The sequence below is a fragment of the Tetrao urogallus genome (genome assembly GCF_951394365.1).
Source record: "Tetrao urogallus genome assembly, chromosome: 4".
In the NCBI taxonomy this organism is placed as follows: domain Eukaryota; kingdom Metazoa; phylum Chordata; class Aves; order Galliformes; family Phasianidae; genus Tetrao; species Tetrao urogallus.
The window spans coordinates 4,080,723-4,101,377 of NC_136817.1; the positions used below are offsets into that span (position 1 = coordinate 4,080,723).

The 20,655-nt window shown below is 41.0% G+C and overlaps 1 protein-coding gene across 1 annotated transcript in view; it reads right to left on the reverse strand.

The window, feature by feature from the left end:
* Nucleotides 1-750: 750 nt before the first annotated feature.
* The window catches only part of MARCHF1 (membrane associated ring-CH-type finger 1), a gene marked incomplete at both ends in the record, with an annotated part of 81,452 nt that continues 61,547 nt past the window's right edge, over nucleotides 751-20,655 (reverse strand). Inside the window, 2 exons of the mRNA XM_079534248.1 lie at nucleotides 751-1,052; nucleotides 5,473-5,620. Of these exons, the coding sequence (XP_079390374.1) occupies nucleotides 751-1,052; nucleotides 5,473-5,620 (450 nt within the window). The remainder of the gene's footprint in view (nucleotides 1,053-5,472; nucleotides 5,621-20,655) is intronic.

The window sequence follows — 20,655 nt, forward strand, 5'->3', positions numbered from 1 at the left end:
AGCTGCCGCTCTAAATACATGATCTACTATTTTTCTCCTTCCTGTTTTGCTGCTTTGCTGACAGATGCAGTTACATATCTGTAGCCTATGGAGACATGAGTTCATACTGGCTGGAACTGCCTACTTGTCAAAAATTCAGGCATATTCAAAAACAGTGCTGCCCTTCAAATGTTTCACATATCCTCAGTTGACACAGCTGCCCAAACACGCAGGCTCCAATGGAGTCACACAAACATCTGTTACTTCATAGAGAGTGCACACTGCAGTACAGCTCTTCAGCTCTCCTAATGCATATCTCTTGTCTGGTACACTTTTGAAGTGCATCTTTAGGAAGGTAAATAGCAAATACAACTTTCAGTAGTAAACAGGTGAAAGGTTTGGTTTTGCTTCCTGTAAACAAAATGGTTATAGCAGGTCTGTGTCTACTAGCCCAGCCATCCAATCTTCTTTTGTTAAAAAAAATAATAATAATCTCGTCACATGAGTTTGGCATTGTCTGTTAAACCTGTTCTCTATTGCACTTTCTACACTTCCACTGTCACTACACTCGCTGACTAGCTGAGAAACTACTTCACAAATGGTCACATTCCATACAGTAACAAGTTGCTTTGCTGGATCCATTTTCCTCATGGGGATTTGTGTTTTGTGTTTTTACTCAAAAAATGCACAGTCCTTTCTACTCTCTTTCAGCATTTGTAGTGTAGAAAACACTATGCCTTATTCTGCAAGGAAGAAACAGTGCTGTCTCTGTCAAACTGGCATGACCTCAGATGTCATTTCTTCAGCTGCCAGCTGAGAGTTTGTACCTGTCTGTGCTACTGGCACCACCACGGCATCCTTGACATCCGAGCTGTGAGTGCACGAAGAGTTCTTCTCCTCCAGTTTTTTGGCCGTGTCTGGGCAGTTCTGAACAAAGATCACTCTGTTGTAGGCTTTCAGCCTGCGCCACAGCTGAACATAAACCTTACACTGCACGTACATGAAGACGAGGCCTCCTGTGAATCCGATGGCCACCACCACGAGTTTTGTCCAAAACGGCCATTCGAGGACACCTCGGAAACAAAACATGTATTACCACCTTTAGTGCACATCAAGTACTCAATGTCAGTGACGTGTGTTAAAAGAAGCCAGTTGTAAGCACTCCCAAATACAAACATGCTCCTGTTCTCCATAGGTAGAGGGACAGACAAGAAACTACACCCGCTTCTGATCTCTCTACAATTTGGCCAAATAAGACCAAATCATGATCACAAGAGGGGTTCTAATGCTTGATATAGCCATACCAGACAAACCCCAACCTTTTTAGCCCCATATGTTTCCTTAACCAAAAATAAAAGTACCACAACCGAACCCACTGTACGCCCAGAAATACTATGCACATCTTCACCAACTGTTATTTGCATATAATCCTAGAAACATGGCAGTGTTACAGTATCTGGAAAGCCAACATTTACAATGTCCCAATTCTAGCTTTAGTCTGAAGCTAGGGTACAGTAAAAAAACATAGTGGAAAGAACTCAATTTCTTGATCCATTGTTTTTGCCTACCTTTCTTTCTTACTATTCTGTTTGTACAACCTCCAGAATTCACCACTGTCAAAAGGAATTTCTGTTTCTGTGCAGTAAAACTTTACAGTTTTGGTTTTATCTGTTATTATTTTTGCCTTAATCTTTATCTGATCAATTACACTGAATAAATGGGAATCACACCGATACTTGCAGGGAAAAAAAAAATCTAAGGATGCTGACACTAAAGAGCGAGAGACAAAAGCATTTGTCTTTGGATCTGATACGAAAAATGTTAACAGGATCTGCATTGACCTAAATGTGATCTTATGATTTTAACAGAATGAACTCCTGTTGCATTAAGAACAGCCTTCCACTCGTTAATTCATATCACTGCATCTGCTTTTGTCAGACATTCCGTAGCATAATGTAAAGGAACAGCTACTTTCCTTCCATTGCACACTGCCTCATCACATTACAGATGTGCTCAGCACACTATACATGAGGGTTAAGACTTCTGTATCAGTGCTTCAGCTGTCAGTCTTTGAGCAACCTGCCACACAGCAACAAAACGTTATGGAATACTGGAGGGAGGATTCAGCCTCTACTGCCATATCGCCAACATCCTCCCCTGACGTTGTGGGCCAGCATAATAAATCAGGAGGTAATACTTTTGGATCAGCCTTCATGTAATACCTCTACTTAATTAGTGTATTAACTGATGGCGTTGGCCAATTAATTTTTGAAATTTGCAGCAAAATGGAAGCATGCAAAGCCAATGTAAAGCACTCTGTGTCTCGCTAATCACACACTCTCTTTAGTTCAACTTGACGTGGAAAAATCTATTGAGGTTTGTTGAATTTGCTAATTAAATCTGTTTCTGGGAAAAACAGAATGACCAAAGCGCTATTTGCTAAGGTAGCATATCCAACTGTCAGTTTTTTCCTTTTGGGAAAAACATCTTTAATAAATGCTTTTAAAAAACACCATCTCCTTCCTATTCTCCTAACAATGAAAACAGCACGGTCTGCATCTAAGACCTGTCAGTGGCTTATGACATTTGGAACCAGCAAGCCATTGCTGCAGTGTTGAACACAAAATGCAGAAGATGAATAAACAGCTCAGCTTTCCTGTAGAGTCTGTTCCACGCTGCAGCAGTAAGGATGTGCTTGCTGGCTGCTCCTTACGTGCTAGCACAGGATGCATCATCTTTTGCTTAAGCCAGAGTATGGCATAGTGAATTGCACACTTCTGCATTCCAAGATTGCCATATTTTCAAAGATTTGAGCTTTATTAGAAGAGACAAAGCTCAGCTAAGCCCAGGCCAGTTTCTTCAAGCAGAGCAAATTTATCTGAAACTCGATTCCCTAGCATTGGTGCCTTATTAGTTCTAGAATACTTAAAATATATACTTAAAATTGCCATTCCACAGACCAGTGACAGGTTTGCCAATTCAGAGGCTTATACTTTTATTTATTTGCATTTGTAAAGAGGAAAGTAAAGCTCAAATATTATTTGAGATGAACACTTGAACAAGGAATTTTAGACTTATGCAATATTAGCAATACTATTGCTGGTCGGGGCTGTAAGTTTTTCCCCTCCTCAACACAGTTAAAATTCTTTTCCTCCAGTGTTGTGTCTTTTCCCCAGCATTTCCACAGAAGCAGAGATGATGAAAGGAGGGAAAAGCAAACTGCAAATCTCTCTCCCTGCTCATTACACACATTTGGGTCTGTAGAAATTCTTTTTTCCCTCCCAGCAAGCAAGTTCGTGGGCAGGAGAGCTCTCTTCACCAACACTTGTTTTTGTGTGCTGTAACTAGATCTCAGGCATCTCTTTGTTCATTTTTTAGTGTGGAGAATCATCCATAAACATCTGGCAAACACCGAGTTCCATCCATGTTGTGAATACTTTCTGAGCCTACCAAGATTCATTACTGCAATTCTCACACATTTTATGTAAATTCATACTGGCTGATCAGTTGTGTAAATTCAGCTCATCCAACGCCCGTACTTCCCTCCTTTTGAACAAATGGGATGGTTGATGTTCTACTAGTAAGAACTACAAAGCCATTCCTAGTCCTGTCCTCAGGGCATTAGAAAAATGACAAACCAAGACTTTGAATCATGTATTTATCTGCTACTTCTTACTTATTTTTCTTGCATATCATCAGGAGTATCAAATATCTACCTAACAAGGCAGGCAAAAAACTCTGCCTGTTTTACTTTCCCTGTAACTAGAGAGTGCAGCACAAATCTTTGTCCCTCTAATGTCTAATTCTTAAAGTCAATTCAGAACAAAAAAAAAAGAGTTTTTAATCAACCTCCTCATATTTAAGACTGAATCTGAGATTGAACAGACTAAGACTTAAATCAAGTGTGGACTAGAAATAGAAAGCAGTAGATCACAATATAATCTCCACACACAAGGAAGTGCAGTCCAAACTGTAACCTATTTATGTTAAACATGCACTTTTAAGTGTAAATTCTACAACCAGCCTATTTCCTTTCTAAATACATGATACATCTTTTATTTTAACTTCTCTGTATTTGTACACAGTGAATTAGAACGTGACTGACTGCCATGTGACCAAACTTCAGAGTGAGGAACAGGAGAGTTCTGCCATCTCAGCGTGGCAGGCAGAAGAGTATTTGAGTGTCACTAGCAGGGGTAGCACTGCATGGGACATCCCAGAAAGGCAGGAGTGCTGAACTGGGAACGTGTCTTCACAAGGGTAAGTTACTGCTCCTCAGGCAAAGGGCTGTGTTTTTTAAATGTCTTCAATTGGAATCTTCCAACTAGAGAAAGAAGAGTACAGGCTAGCATCGTGACTCCTGTCAGACCTTGCAGGCCTCATAGTAAATGCTTTTCAGAAATTAAATCAGGTAGCTAATTCTCTTTTTTTTCTTTTTTCCCCTTGACACGTTCAATTCTATCAACTTACCTGAATGTTTCGGGGCAATAAATCAGTGTTCCGAGTTCTGAATTTCAGAATTCAAACTGTAATAAAACCTGTAAGCTAAAGCTAATGAAAGGAGCACTTCGTTTCTGCATAGTTAATCTGCTACAAAACACACCAGCTGAATAATCTGTTAGTTCTACATTAACTAACTCCCTGGTGCACAGTAGGCACAATCAGGCTGAAGTCCTGTATGTAGCACCCAAAGGATTACTGGAAATTACTGATAATTAAGAATAATTTGTTTCTAAAGCTTTTCCAATAATTTACCTCCCCGCTCTCTTCTCTCCCAGACTTTTTTCAATTTCTGAGGTTTTTTATTTTTATTTTTGAAATACAGAATCACAGAAACTTGGGTTGGCAGGGACCTCTTTAGATCATCTGGTCCAACCTCCCTGCTCAAGCAGGGTCACCTAGAGAAGGTTGTCCTGAACATGTCCAGTTGGGTTTTCAGTATCTCCCTTGATGGAGACGCCACAACTTCTCCTGTTAAACTGTTCCAGTGTTTTTGGCCACCACAGCAAACACAACTAGATTAATCCCAGGCTGCATGGGGCTGTGAGCAACCTGGTCTAAAGGGAGGTGTCCCTGCCTATTGCAGGGGGCTGGATGATGATAATAATAATAATGATGATGATTATTATGTTTTTACAGGATACTGAGGTTCAGGTGGGTAATATATTCTTATTTTATGAACTGAGCTTTCACTCAGAGGTTTGATTTTGATTCATCTTTTTGTGTAAGCTTTTCTCATTAAGGGAGATTAACTTAAGAAGAAGCAGTAGGCTAGTTAAGCCGTCTCTAATGATTACACTCAGCTGAGATCTCTCTGCAGGGGCATAACACAAGCTTTTAACACAGATGTGTTCACTACTTCTGCATTAAAGTGTCTGATGTAGCCACGTATCAGTGAGATGTTCCTTGAGAACAGAATGTGACTGGTTACGTAGCCACATTTCAAATCCAACCACTGCATTATCAACAAGATAGAAGATGAAAGACACTTACCATTATCATTGCCTTGTTTAATTTCCTCTGCAGTTCTATCAATTAAGACATACAATGACCAGACAACACAGGTAATTGCAATTACATGGAATGTGACTGAACAAACTATTTTCCTCCTCTCACTTGTCGTCATCTGTAGTTTTTCCCACTACAATTAAAAAAAAAAATGATAGAAAGAAAATTAGACTTGTGAAATATATGACAAGAAACTAATTAGGCCATGCTGCCTCTATAGACTTAACACAGTAAAATACAGAACAGTGATGTGTGCTCTGTCACCATAAAATACATAATGATCTCATTTGCACAGATTCCCGGGAATGAAGAATGAGGAAGAAGAGTTCTGTTCTTTAGCTATTTGTGAATGACACCTCAAGCCGTTTTGTTGCAGTACAGCCACAACATGTTGCTAACAGACAAGTCAAAAGCTGAACGTTTATTTTGACTTTACCTGATCCACAGCTGAGAAGAAAACACAAACGTTAGCTTGTAATATTCAAACCATTCTGAGATAGTCTCAGTTGCTTACAATTAGAGGAACGCAGTGGTGAAGCAGCCTTCCCATAAAATACAAACTTAAGAAGTGCAGCTCCACTGAGGAGTAAATGCTTGCCTTCTAAACCAGACAGAAGAATATGACATTTACTAGCAAAATGCCTTGATTCTGATGAACGATCTTGCAGCCCATAGCTGGAACACAGCAAGTGCAAAGTGTGATACAACAGTGCCACCCATCTCCCAGCCATGCAAACACTCACCTGGGCTGCAGCTGGGAAGCAGCACAAGAAGCTTTGGTTTGAGGAAGTAACAAACTTCCCAAATTGCTTACGGCCGCTGTTGGAAATGGCATCCTATGCTAAGTAGATCTTTAAGCTGAACCAAATTGGCTGCTGATTTTTAAAGATAAGTCTGGAAAAACTGGAGGCATTAAAAAAGGCAATAAAACACAGAACCTCAGGTTCACGTAGTTTGTGTTAGTAGCATACAGTGGTTAGAAAGGACTTTATCACTACAGTCATATCGTGTCTGTTAACAGAGTCCAGGTTACACAGTGTTTGACCTGCAGACTTTGACCATTGTTGCAATGAAAAATTCAACTCAAGCCTTGCAAGACGCTTTCTTTGCCACAGAAATAATTGTCTTCGTCCTTAAGGAAGAAAGGATTCTACTTCAACACTTTGTGTAGCTTTAGATGCTTTGTGGAAGTTCAGTGAAGAATACAAAGACAAATGAACTGGTAATTAAACAGATTTTTTCAGTCATCTCTTATACTAAGCTTCTGTTTTACTGGAGGGGAAATTCTATGCTGAATTTTCTATTGCCATGCGTATCAGCAGCTCATGATAGCCTTTCTGTTCTCTGTAATACACTCAAAAGCCTTTGGGAGTTCATCTGAATGCAAAGTCAAATCTTTTCCATGCAGACTTTGAAAATTTAGAAATAAGGTTGATCTCAATAATATAAATGTAAACATTTTGTAGGTGGAAAAATTTACAACAGGCCAAATAGTTTAAATAAAAAAAAGACAGTTTCGTCAAGCTGAGATTTACAAAAAGGGGAGAGCAATACAGCAGAAATGGGCTAAAGCGGGACCTTCTTGCTAACATCCCATGATCACAGAATCATTAAGGTTGAAAAGACCAACAAGATAACCCAGTTCAACCATCAATCCATGCCTGTGACCACTCTAGACCGTGTCACTCAGTGCCACATCTTCCCTTTTCTTCAACACTTCCAGTGACAGTGACACCTCCCCGTGCAGCCCATTCCAGTGCCTCACCAATCTTTCTGAGAAGAAATGTTTCTTAATAACGAACCTGAAACTCCCCTGGCACAACTTCAGGCCATCACCTGATTGCTGTTACATGGGAAAGAGACCACCCCCACCTTGCTACATCCTCTTTTCAGGGAGTTGTAGACAGTGATAGTGCCTCACCTGAGCCTCCTCTGGATAAAACAATCCTAGCTCCCTCAGCCACTCCTCATGAGACTTGTGTTCCAGACCCTCTGCAGCTTTGCTGTCCTTCTCTGGACGTGCTCCAGGGCCTCAATGTCTCTCTTGTAGTGAGGGACACAAAACTGAATGCAACACTCGACATGTGGCTGCACAGCAAGTCTTGCTTCTTCTCTGGACCCTTCTGCCACCAGAAAGTGTACGTGCGTCTCTTATAACCATGTTACCACACCAGAAATAAAGGTGGCTGAGAACAGAACGGTAGAGGCCACCAGGTGGTTACAGAGCTGGAACATCACACCCAAACAACTGCAATAAAAAAGAAGGGCACAGGGACGATCTTGCTCACTGGAATGGATGCAAGGGGGATCTGAGCTCCTGGGAGCAGTTTACAGCTGCTCAGTGGCACTCAAGGCGATGCTGCTGGTCTGCTCAGCTCCAGCTGTAGTCCCAGTTGTCCTTCTACTCGAGTCACCGTGGTCTGAGCTCAGACAGGGAAGTCAAATTATAACATTCATCCAGTAGTCCTGGTGATCCCTGTGGTAGATGAGGTAATTTTGTTGTCCTAAACACGTATTGTAGCTTGGATGAACAGTGAGCGTTGTGACTGCCGTCATTCTCTGCTAGATGTGTGATCTGCTAGCAATTTAAATGAGCAATTTGCTATTTTAGGACTTTTGCAGTAGGCTTAAATCTAACATTTAAATGTTAATGTTAGCACAGACTTGTTTGGACAAAAGCAAAAACAGATGAAATAAAAACTGCTTGAAAGTCCATAGCAAAGGCTTTGAAACAACAATATACTGGACAGTAAAAGCATCAAGTCCTTTTACTTGTGCTCTGTTGTCCAAGGCTCCACGTATGCTAAAGCTGGATGGGTGCATTTGGCAGCTGCTGCCACATCGTAGGTATGCCTCCTTAACTCCCATTAGATTAAAGCTCGGTGGTAATTCCCAGCTTCCTCAATTCCCACAGCTACATGAAGCTGCATCACATTTTTGCTAATGACTGAAATAAGAGTGCCAGTGCAATTTCCTCGGAAGCATGTATCCCAGGGAAGCTTGCACCGTGCTCTGCGAACCACTGGAGGGCGGTGGGAGACAACATACGTGCTGCAGAAGTTCCTACCAAGCCAGGGCAAAACAAGTGTCAAGGGAAACAAACTGGATTGCTTTGGCTGTCTGAAAACCAAACCGCTCTTCCCAGCCCGATCAGCACTTACAGCTGCTTCTAAAACACGCCATGCAATCGAGCCCGAGTTCTGTGCTTCACTGTCAAGAGGTCTGTAACAAGCTTGTGCCCTGCTGTACATTTCTACGTTGTGTTTTGCTCCTTACCAACCATCTTAATCAGAAATTTAGAGGAAACAGTTGCTGGCTTCATAACTCACTCTTGCAATTAAAAACGAGTCCTCTGGGGGAGAGAGAGAAAAGATGTGAACAGCCTCGTACCCAAGGAACGTCTAAATCAGGCTCTGTCAAACCACTTCCCCTTCCTGTCACACAGCCTGAGAAAATCCCTGATGTTTGTTCTGAAGGACCCAATTTGCCACCCCACGTGACATTAATAAAACCTCCGTTAATCAATATGCAACAAATAGATTGGGATATTTTTTAATATCCTCTTCAGCCTGAGGGCCTGAAGATGCTGCTTCCGAGAAATACCAGTACAGCCTTTCGACTTACAGAGAGAAGCACACGCACAGTTTTAGTTCTCTCCTGCACACGGAGCTTGGTGTGACACAAAGCAGTGTCAGGATGCCCCCAGTGCAGAAACAACAGCTTTGCACCGTTCACACAACGCTGTTCCTCTTCCACAGAACTGCCCTCTGCAAGCTTTGCTGCCTGTATTCCTTTGCCCACTGTCAGACTGCAGATTTACAATTCTGTGTCCTCGTGTCAGCTCCTGCTCGGGGTAACAATCCTTGGGCACCAAATTTTGTCTGCACAGACTTCCCGGAGCAATTCTCAATCTACTCCAGGTTTGAAGATTCATGTTTCAAAACAAAAGGTCCTTTTTTTCTGCAGAGGCTCATGACCAAAGATGCCAAAGTGAACGTGAAGTTAATGAGCTGCTTAGCCAGAGAATGAGTGCCTGGGCTTTTCACTCCCAGGCATTTGCAGGAACCTTATTTTTAAATTACACGTGAGGAGGCTTCATAGAGAAATGTGGAGCAGGCAATGGCATTCTTGATGTCAAATCTTCTTCCTGTTCTGACATATTTCTCTACAGCCATTATTTAGCAAAGAAATGACAATGGATACAATGCATGCAGATTTCCTTCTGTTCTCACAGCCGAAGTCATGCAACATTTTCTAAAGAAAGTCTTTGAACCAACCTCAATCTTGAAATAATCATGCAAAATGTAGGCTAATTTCGTTAGGGGCTGTCATAGAAACTGCATTTTGCACACAGGTTAGGGGTACTCAGAAAAGCACCTTTCTTTTCTCAAAATAGGCTGAAGGATCCAGGCTGTGTTTTTAAAAAAGCTCCCACGGTCTGGAGCAGCGTACAGAGCGGTGAGCTGAGCAGGGAAGATATGTCAGCAGTGTGCACATGCCTGCAGCTTAGTTATTTATTGTCTGTGGGGAAGGGAGGGCTCTTTGGTGGCCTGTTGCAGTCCTAATTGGCTCAGGCTCACTGCTATCAAACGACAGCTGGAGGAAAGCAGCTCAACAGTAGTTTGCAGGAATGGGATTTGTGCAATGGGTGGAAGAGGAAGAAATAACAGTAATGAAAGACAACGGGGTTCCCCGCATCAGAGGAACGAGCCAGCCTCATGCAGATCTGAAGTATCGATCAGAGATGAGACCTGAATTGTTGTAATTTAAGGAAAAGCATTTTGGAGCACACTGTGCTATTTAAACAACGTGTGGTTACAGTCTGTACCCGAGGGACTGCATCTTAAAGAAGGAAAAAGCATGCCTCGCTGCATCCTGCTCCAAGTGGAGCACCTGTCATGCAAACAGCACGTAGCAAGTCTCCTGGCTGAAACTGAAAGGAATGGGCCATGAAACCTCCTTGTTCTGTTCCCCAAACGTTTCCAGAGTGCGTTCAGAAAGAACTCAGTGAGTTCACTGTTTGCGATCGCCTTTTGTCAGAAGATGCATCCCAGAGAAAGAACTCCTGAAAGAACCAGAGTAAGAACCCTGCCACTAAGCACAAAAATAACAGAAATAAAAATGTTAACCCCCCCCCACCCAATGTCATCTGGCGTACTGTATGGCCATATCCATGCACAGCCCTACCTTGACCTAGTTAGCTCATTAGATTAACTGCTACAAATCCTCCTCTGGCAAACGTGCCTCAAGTTTACATAAAATCTATTTCTGTCCCCCATGTGACACTACACAAACCCAGCTGGAGTGCAAATTAACGCCTGTGTTGTGTTTTAAACAACTATTTTAGAAGTTTAAACCTCAGGTGCATCTCTAAAGACAAACACCTTAATTCCCTTTCACGTGCAATACGCATGAGCTACTTAATGAAAAATCTAACTTGGATGCATACTCTGAGATTATCACCTGCATAGGACCAGCTTTATCATAATGAAGACATCCCTGTATTTCTTTTCAATGCAACAGCTAAAAAGGCTGGACTTGAGTGATATAATCATTTGAGCACCCTTCACAAACTTACGGGATCTCTGACTATGTTCGTCGTCAATTAGCAGACCCTTAAAAAGTGCAAAGTAGGGATATTAAGCAATTTGAAAAGATCATTTCTAAAATGAAGTAGCTGTTTTTGCAACCTGGAAGTACCATTGAGAATACTTGTCATTTACCAACCAGAAGAACTTCAGTACCTGCATCCCAATCATTCCAACACAAACTAGATGAAGAAACACCACATTTTGGCAATATAGGAGTTGCCAGATCTTATGTCCTTGTCATACATATTCTGTCTCTGACAGTGGCCAACACCAGATACTTCAGAGAAATGTGTAAGAAACCCCGTGGCAAATAGTTATACCACAAACTCTCCATACTGCAAGATTCTTCCTAGCTCCTATCCACAAGGAAGTAATTTACATTATTACATAGAATGTAAGTGTATTATCTGAAGTGTTTACTATCCAGGGTTCCTCTGAATGCTGAAACAACATAACTTTCTTTCCTTAATAGAGGTCTACATGACCAGCCTCTGTTACTATCATAAGCTTTTATTTTAAAATTGCTTCTGTTCCTTCCACTGTCATTCCATAGCATAGGTACTGCAATCACAGTCCAGGCCTCAAAAAAAAAACTTGCACTAACTTAGACCAAAATAAAGATCAACCTACCATGCTAAAAAGCATTTTAATTAATTTTTCGATTATAATTTTGCTTCGAGGCCATTTAAAAGGAGATTACTTTTTCCAGCCAAAGCGGTTGAGGGTGCTGCATTTTGTGGTTTGTGCTCTATGATGACTGAAGAACAGCTGTGACATGTCCAGTGCTGGACTCAAAACGCCATGTGACGTGGCCAAAGCAGCCCCAAGTCCTTCTTCCAGTAGAGCAGCCGTAGCAAACCACCTCTCAGCAGCTCACGCTAGGGTCTCTGTCTCTGAACACCAAATCACATGGGCTGTCTTCACATATCTGAGAGTATTTGGGTCTTAAAAAAGCAAAAGAAAGCTAACAGAGCAAAAGAGAAGTAGGAAAAGAAATTAGAGAGGTGGATGGCAGCGTGCCGAAGGTCAACATCCCACCAGACGCTATTGTACGCCTCTGCACCTTCTTCAGTCTTTTCCAATTACTACCGAATTCCCAGAAGAATGAATCTTCATTGTGTTCCCTTAGGCACGCACTTACAATTTATGACCTTAAGTTTGTTAATGAGAAGTCTTTACCTGAATCATTTTCTATTCAACACTCATTACACTCATTTCCTCGGTATCTAATTGTCTAGCCTGCTGAGAAATAACTTGAAACGTGCATTTCAAAATCAGAGCTGATGAAATGAAACTGATGACAACTGAAAAGCTAAAGCAATGCGCTTTTTCTTTAGTTGTAGTTGTAAACGGTGCACAACGTCTTCTCCAGAAGTTACAACAGAATAGTCCACCTATTTTCGCTTGTTTGCCTTCTCTTAGTGCAAACATGAAAATTCACATTACTGCCTTGTACAACAAGTGCTTGGCCTTTTTTGTTTGCAAGCATGTCCTCGATTCTCATAATTAAAGCACTCTCACCAGTATGTAAAAATTCACTGGAGTTCTAATTTGTATCTTACAGAATAGAAGCCTAAAGTCATTTGCCAGTAGAACTTACATGTGACTTGAGCTACAGAACCATGTACTGAAGCTCTACAGTCCACGTCTCTTCAGCATCACATGTTGTAAGATGAACAGAGAGAAATACAGCAGTAAGCAGGGGAGGGAAGGGCACAGAGGTGAGTTTGCATACGAAGGAGTCTTTTGAGGTGTTTCTGCCCTTCTCTCATTCAGATCAAACAAACTTGGCACAATTCTTCCTCTCCTTTCCTACCACCCACTAAATAGCACAAGTGGTCCTGAACAAGGAGGTTTTTAGTTTTTTCCTCTTGTTGCTTTATGCATGTTATATCATTGCCATTTCCCAAAGTTGAGAGCAACTGACCTACACTGCAAGTAACATGTAACTTAACCTCTTTCTTTGACTAAATCAGCCTGAACCATTACAAAAATATGCCTTCTATACCCCTGAGTACCAAAGCCCATGCATTGTTAAATATATTTCTGTTTAAATACATCTAGATGTACTTTGTTTTTGTAACTTGGTATATGCTACATACATACATGGCTGATGTGCCACTTCCCAAGATTGCAAAAAGGAGCTGACATGCTCCATAATCTGTAAATATGGTCTGAATACTGCTGATTTCCAAATGAATAACTACAGTTACTTTCTCTACTTTAGTGTTTCCACAGGAGACACTCTTTTGATCCAATTAAATAAAAATGAAATACAGGAAATTCGTGCTGAGGAAAAGCTACAGTAATTAACATAAAACTACAGCCCAGTGCTCTGGCATGCTGAGCTGAGGGAACCTATTCAATGTGAGAGAACACCAACAAACACCCTACATTCCAATTTTGTCACATACGAACTAGAACAGATGATAAAAGACCTACACTCCTGGAGGAGAAGGCTCTCACTTCAAGTAATTTTAATAAAATGCCACAGGAATAAAATTCAATTAACAGCAAAAATCAAAAGTTTGGGGAATAAACAATGACAATTTTCCCAAATGATCAGAATTTTGATCAAGTACCATGCATACAACTGCTACACTCAAGAGAATCCATTTTTAGCATGCATTCCAGCAGTAAGCAAGCATCAGCTTGTGAACTAAAACTCAGTTCAGATCATACTCGCATCATCAGCTCTCACACAGAATCACTTTGATGCAAACAAGCACTGTAAAATTGGGTGTGTTACTTAAGTGAGAGACTAACAGACACATTCACCAGATCACGAATAGTAGCCTGCTGCCATTAGAGCATGAACAGCAATGGCCGTTTAAGTCAACGTCTGGGATCATCCTGTTATTTAAACTTCATATTACTAACTATACATTATGTTTAAGGACTCTGTGCCATTTACCTTTTTAATGTAAAGCCAGTTTTAAGGGGCTGTCAGAGCCAGACCTAATCCAACCCTCCTCTGTTATGGGCAATTCGCAAAGCAGGCTCCAAAAATGAAACACTGAAATGAATGAAATTTAGAAAGAAAAAGAGGATTCCAATTAAAAAATAACTGAGAAACTGATGTGAACTGCAGAATAGAGTAGAATCCTCTACGTGAAACGGACATGAAATCTTCTGATGCAAGCTGCATCTCCAAAAGAGCTCAGACCAAAACTACTGCAGCTTCAGAAAGCACAGAAGAACTTGTACCTCCCAGAGCTCACGTTTGTGTCTGTGAGCAGAAGTGGGTAACAGCAGTAATAGCTCGAGTGGGACAATCTCCTGAATTCTCTTTGCATTTGTAAATGCTACTGAGCAGCAGAAGTAGCAAACTTAGATAAGAGCAGTTAATTAAAAAAGGAAACAGTTTTCATTTCATTCTCTAGTGTTAGATTTTTTTTGTTGGCTGGCATCCCAACAAAGTGCCTTTTTGCAAGCCAAGGGTATGCCATGATGGTTTCAAAGCATGAGGCACAAGTTAGCATCTCCTGCCTTTGGGATCTGGAACAGCTGTGTAAATAAAAGCTGTGCTGCATGTAAGGGAAATAAATAAAGAGATGCAAGCCTAACCAAATTCTACCATCGCAAGCATGGTAAGATACCTTACTCTTCTTAGGGCACGGGACACAAGACAACACCAGGAACCACAGCATGCTACCCACAGACAGATAAATTAGCAGCAACGCTCTATTACTCTCTCAAATATCACACACACAGTTGTCTGAACACAGTAGTTCCTTGCATCCTCAAAGCATCACAGTGGGATACAAATGCTACAGAATTATTTTAACTTTCAAAGCTTTCAAATACACTTTTCCCCCGAGCACAGAGTTATTCACTACAATGACGTGATGGCCAATAAGGAAGTAATAGCTCTGTGCCTTTGTGCATATTGCTGAAGTGTCTGACCCTGCATATTACAAGAAATTATTTGAGGCTAGCAATGTTTTGAGATGGTTTACTCTGAGAAAAGAAAACACTGAAGCAGGTTGCCTTGACGACGCTCTGCAGCTACACCAGAAATCAAAAGGAAATGTAGGATCTTCTGCTATGTTAATGATTGCAAAGCATTCACCAAATTGAGTTAAAAGCCAACTAATCCCACGGCGAGTCAACGCTACCTGACCTATGCAATATTAGCTATCACTTCTTATCATAAGCCTTATTAGAAAAGTGATGACAAAGCCAGATGGTACATGCTTCAGAGCTGAGAGCAGGAAGAAGTAAACAACTTGCTATCCGGTAATGACTGCTCCGAGTTTCATTTGTTCCTAGGAGACCGCCGGTCACGTCTGGCTCTGAGGGTCTGCTCTGGGGGCAGGAGAGGTTTCTAATGGTGACCAGGCTTGATTTCACAACGACATCCCCGCAGGTTGCTTCCCTTCCAGCAGTCAGCAGCATATTCCTAACTAAAAAGCATAAAGACAAACTCTCCAAGTTTTTAGCCGAAAATAAATCAATTCCCTTAACATATTTTGCCCTCCCTGAATTTATCACGCATGCCACCAGATTTCTTCAAATAAAGATTTATCCACACAGTTCTGAATGAGTCCCTGCAGGCAGACATATTTCTTAAGATTTACTCTTCATATGGGATTGCACTGAGCACCTGGAAGGGAGCTCAATCAGCTAACACTAGCTAAGAGCTCTACAAACTAGATTTAGAGTAGTGTTGGTGACAATTGTTTTGTAAAAAAGGCACCCTGTACTCTCTTAACTCAGACAGAGGGAACAGAAGCAGATGTGCCCCTGCACATAATGTCTGGGTGAGAAACAGGACTCCGGGACTTTCCTTTTGCCCACCTCAGCACTCAAAGCACAATTCTGACTTTCTTCTGCTGCTTCCATAGGTAATCAACCTTTTATTGAGGAGCCTTCAGATTTACTGATTTTTAGATTTGAGCATTACCCTGCACCACACATTGCCTGTTGGCTCAAACCCTCATTGGTTACACAGCTCCTCCTGATCCGATGGCCTTGGGGCAGCCAGAATATCTCTAATCACTTCTGTTAAAACAAAGCATTTGCTTTTGATCCAGCAGGTAAATCACTGCCATACCCCTCCGCTGACATCTTCCTTAATCAAGGTGATTTAACTGGATCACCACTAATCCAGGGACTGATACGACTGACCTGGGCTTTTCCATATGCAGTGTGAAATTTCAGACAGTCTGTCGCAAGACTTCTCTCCAGGACTTAAACACCCTGCTCTGGGAAGCAGTGAAGCAAATATCTGCAACTGAGACTTAAACTCTTCAATTCTGTATGGCAGTCAGAGCTGGAATGGAATCTTGATCACTTGTATTACAAGCTGCTGATTTTTAAAATAAATGGTACCAAGGGGAGAAAGAGCATTCCTTCCTTCTCTTCTAATGACAGCGGGTGGGGACATGAGAAGTTCCACAGAGTTCAGGGGGCAAGACCCACAGAAATGCATCTTTTATCAGATTTAGAACTGCTATTCATCAATACACAATAAAATAAGAATACAGAATGCAAGGGGAGTAAATACTTAGAAGATACACAGAATCATATAATGGCTTGGACTGAAAAGGACTCAAAGATCACCTAGTTTCAACCCCCATGCCATGGGCAGGGTCACCAACCACTGGATCAGGCTGCCCAGAGCCACATCCAGCCTGGAACATATATGTTCAAAATAAGTTTCTTGCATTATCAGTAGACTTAGACTGTTTTTTTCTTCTGTTTAATTTAACAGAAACTTATCATTTAATTCTAAAAGAACACTTCCAATCCTCTTCCAAATCAGAAATACAATGTACATTAACTGGTGTGTAGTGCTTCCCTAAGCAAAAATAATGACTTGTTCTTTCTTAATGATCAGCAGGTACTACAAGGCAGCAATGGCATATTACTGATGCTACACATAAGAAAGGCACTATTTGTAAAGCATTTCAAAGGGAAAACAAAATCAAGAGAGAAAACAGACATATCTGACACCCCAGAATAATCTGTTGGGATAAGCCATCAAAGGAAAAGATCAGATACCAGAAGTCATAAGCAGACTGCCAAATTTAAATACGAAAAATACTCTGAAGAATGACAGACACGGTGGAGAAATCTCCATATGAAGGTATTTCTGGATTCTAAGTGCTTTAATCCATTTCATACTCAAATATTTTGAAACGGTTCCTGTTTCTACTCTGCTTTTGATACCAAATGCAAGTGATACAAAAGGCAGGTGCTACTTTATCAGGATCTCATCCTTTTTAATGAAAAAGTGATTTGCTCAGGATGAAGCTATTACCTGAGGAAGCTCAATAAGAAACTGACACAAGCTTATTGTCACTTTGTAATTCCCTGCTTGATAAATAAGGTTATTATAGACAAGAATTTCTGCGCTATGCACTGCAAACTGTAAAAAGTACAGCAACCATATTATTTATACAGCCACAGACAGTCACAACCGAGACCAGGAGAAATAAGAACAGACACGGTAAGCAATGCTTAATATTTAATCCCTAAATTTATATTTAGACAAGTAATTAGACCTCCCAAAATACACGAGACACGTGTACTGCCTGTTGATCATTACTTAAAAAGATTACATCGATGCAAAAATTCAGTAAAATGATGAACCTAAGCTGTATTTGGCATCTGATACTTTTGGGGACTCTGTAATTAGATTACTAGCCCATACAGGGACAGGGGTTTTGATTTTAATCGAGATATATTGAATGATATTAACCTAATACACTGCTCATTGTCGCCTTTGGGTGCTAACAGCCATATGGCTTGATATTCAAAAAGGATTTTGCTATAAAGCTCGAGACTTTGATTTTAAAAAATGGTTACAAAATGTGCATGAATAACGATGGTAATTCACCGGTTGAGTTGAAACAGTTTTGTATTATAGTTAAGTCCTGCTTTTGTGATGCTACCAAAACGTGTAGGTATCTGGAATTTAGTTCTGTGGCCTGTGAGTTTTCCTTTAAGCAGACCAGTATTTGGAGCACTGCAGAGGCATTATGATGAAGCTTGAGGAGGGAAGGCTAGACTGGATGTCAGGGAGAAGTTCTTCACAGAGAGAGTGGTGAGGTGCTGGAACAGCTGCCCAGAGAGGCTGTGGATGCCCCGTCCATCCCTGGAGGTGTTGAAGGCCAGGTTGGATGGGGCCCTGGGCAGCCTGGGCTGCTATGAAATGGGAGGTTGGTGGCCCTGCGTGTGGCAGGGGGTTGGAGCTGCATGATCCTTGAGGTCCCTTCCAACCCGGGCCATTCTGTGATTCTGTGATGAAGATCATCAGAATGAAGCAATGTGCAGTCAAGAACCTAACTCCACAGTCTCACACTGTAAGTAAGGTACGAATTAAAAATCAAAATAGGTTGGGAAACATGACCCTTAGTAAAATACCTCCTCAAACCCAGGTCTGTTGGCCATGGAAAAAGCTTCTTCTGGAGCTGGCCGGAAAGTTTCAATTTAGGGCAAACTTCTTTTTTTTTTTTCCCCCAAACAAAATGAGTTACTTAGGGAACTGAATAAGAAGTCTCCTTTTGGAACTATACCTGTGGTCATTTGTCAGAGAAACACTGAAATGAAATGTCTTTTCAGAATGTCACAAAGTACAAAGCCAGGCCTTAGCAAAACCTACAGCTCAGGAAAGTCTGGAAGTCCTAGAGGCACCTTAGTGACTTTCAGGTCTTCCAATAAAGTCTGTGGAGAGCTTCAGCTTTATGAGCTGCCTGTCCCACAGCTCTGTGGTCTCTGGCAGTCTTCAGGCAGTATTGGGAGCGCCCCACAGACAACATTCTGGACTCCCAGGCTCCAAAAGAGCTTGCATGATGAACAAGCAAGAAACTTCATGTTGTTTCACCAGGATTGTCTTCTTTTTTTGCAAAGCATGAAGCTTTTAACAAAACAGAGCTTTAACGATTTTTAAAAAAGATGTTCTGTTGGAAAGCTACCAGGCAGCTGTGCTTTCATGGTAAATCTCCTTACAAAAATTCTTTTCCCCCTTACCCTGTTTTTGCTATAGCTGTCAAAACGCACCCTTTATCAAACAGCCTCTCATAACCTGGATAGCATTTCATAAATCTGTGAAAGATGGTGATGATAGTGCATACACTTACTAAGGATCATACATTTAGTTCAACACACGAAAACTGTCATGCTTGGAAAGCGATAAATGTAAATAACACCATCAATTTTAACTTCCAACAGTGAAAAAAGTTTCCAAATTCCAGTTATAGGGCAGGCTCTGCAATTAGATGCTGGTTCCACATCATGCTGAAAAATATTTTTTAGCAATGCATTTGAAGGAGGTATTTTGACATCCTTTTACTGTCAGGTGAGATAAACTACAGCACTGTCTTGAGCCAAAACAAAACTATTCCCTCTGAAAGAGGAGCCTCGTTTTTGCTACTGTGGAAATCAAAACCATACCTGAGAACCAATGGGATGTGGCTGAAGAGATTAATAATGTGCTAATCATTCCATTAAGAAAATACAGACTTGTAGGAACGGCACTGACATTTTAAATCAGCCAGTACTGCACTAATTCAGCCACATGCAAAAAATAAAAAACAAAAATGGGGGTGAGTGGCAGTGGTAACACCCACAGTTAGAAGTGACTACTTCTGATATCAGCGGCACTTGTGATATCAACAGTTATGCACATTTCTCTCTCCTTTTCATGTAGGATGCTATACATCTTCCTGATTTTCAGGACACTAATTATCTAACATAACGCTTAAAACACTGCTAGCTGCAAAAAAGGTATGCTGCAGACAGGGGATTTCATACCATTATCTCCTTCCCGTCACATTATCTAAAATTTGTCTGCTATTACTAAAAATTGAATCAATGTAATTAAGTTTTAAGCCATCATCTTTTGATTTACATCTGTTTCAATTGCCAGTCTATCTGGCAAGATCTGCATTCCTTCCTATCACAGGCTCTGCTTGTCAAATCAACTCCAGCACTCTCTGCAACAGTTATCATCAGGGACTTAATGGACAATATCTCTGGATGAAAAATGAGCAGGGATTTTGTTAGCTTTACTTTCTCTTGAGTACTACCAATGCAAGGCTGACATGACAAAATGTCTTCTGCCTTCAAAACACCACCACATATGCATATATTAGCTATAAGCAGATAGCATCTATATGGTTTTCACTGAAATTTAAGTCAAAAGCTGCCATGTACTAGATTGACTCAGGCTTCAAATTGGATGTGGCAAAATCCAAAATGGATGAACGCGTTTTTATAGAAAACCTACAGGAGAAATTCACTCCAAAGAGAACAAAAGCCACGTATGCTTATCAAACCCTTTACCTTCCCCACACTGACAACCCTGGTACCATTAAGTTGATTTATCCTGGAAAGTAGATGTGTACAGATAACACAGATTTGACTTTCAAGATGCAAGACTGCCCTGTAGTTTAGGGGCCATTAACTAAACAAGTGATTAATTTGCCCACAAGTGTAACAGTTAGAACAGATGCAGCTAAATTGACTGTGTTATTTCATAACTGCCATCTCCACGTTAGTATAAGCATAATTCTCAAGCAGAAGTTATGCACTCAATGTAAGAACTAATGGCTGAAGAGAGCTGTGTAAT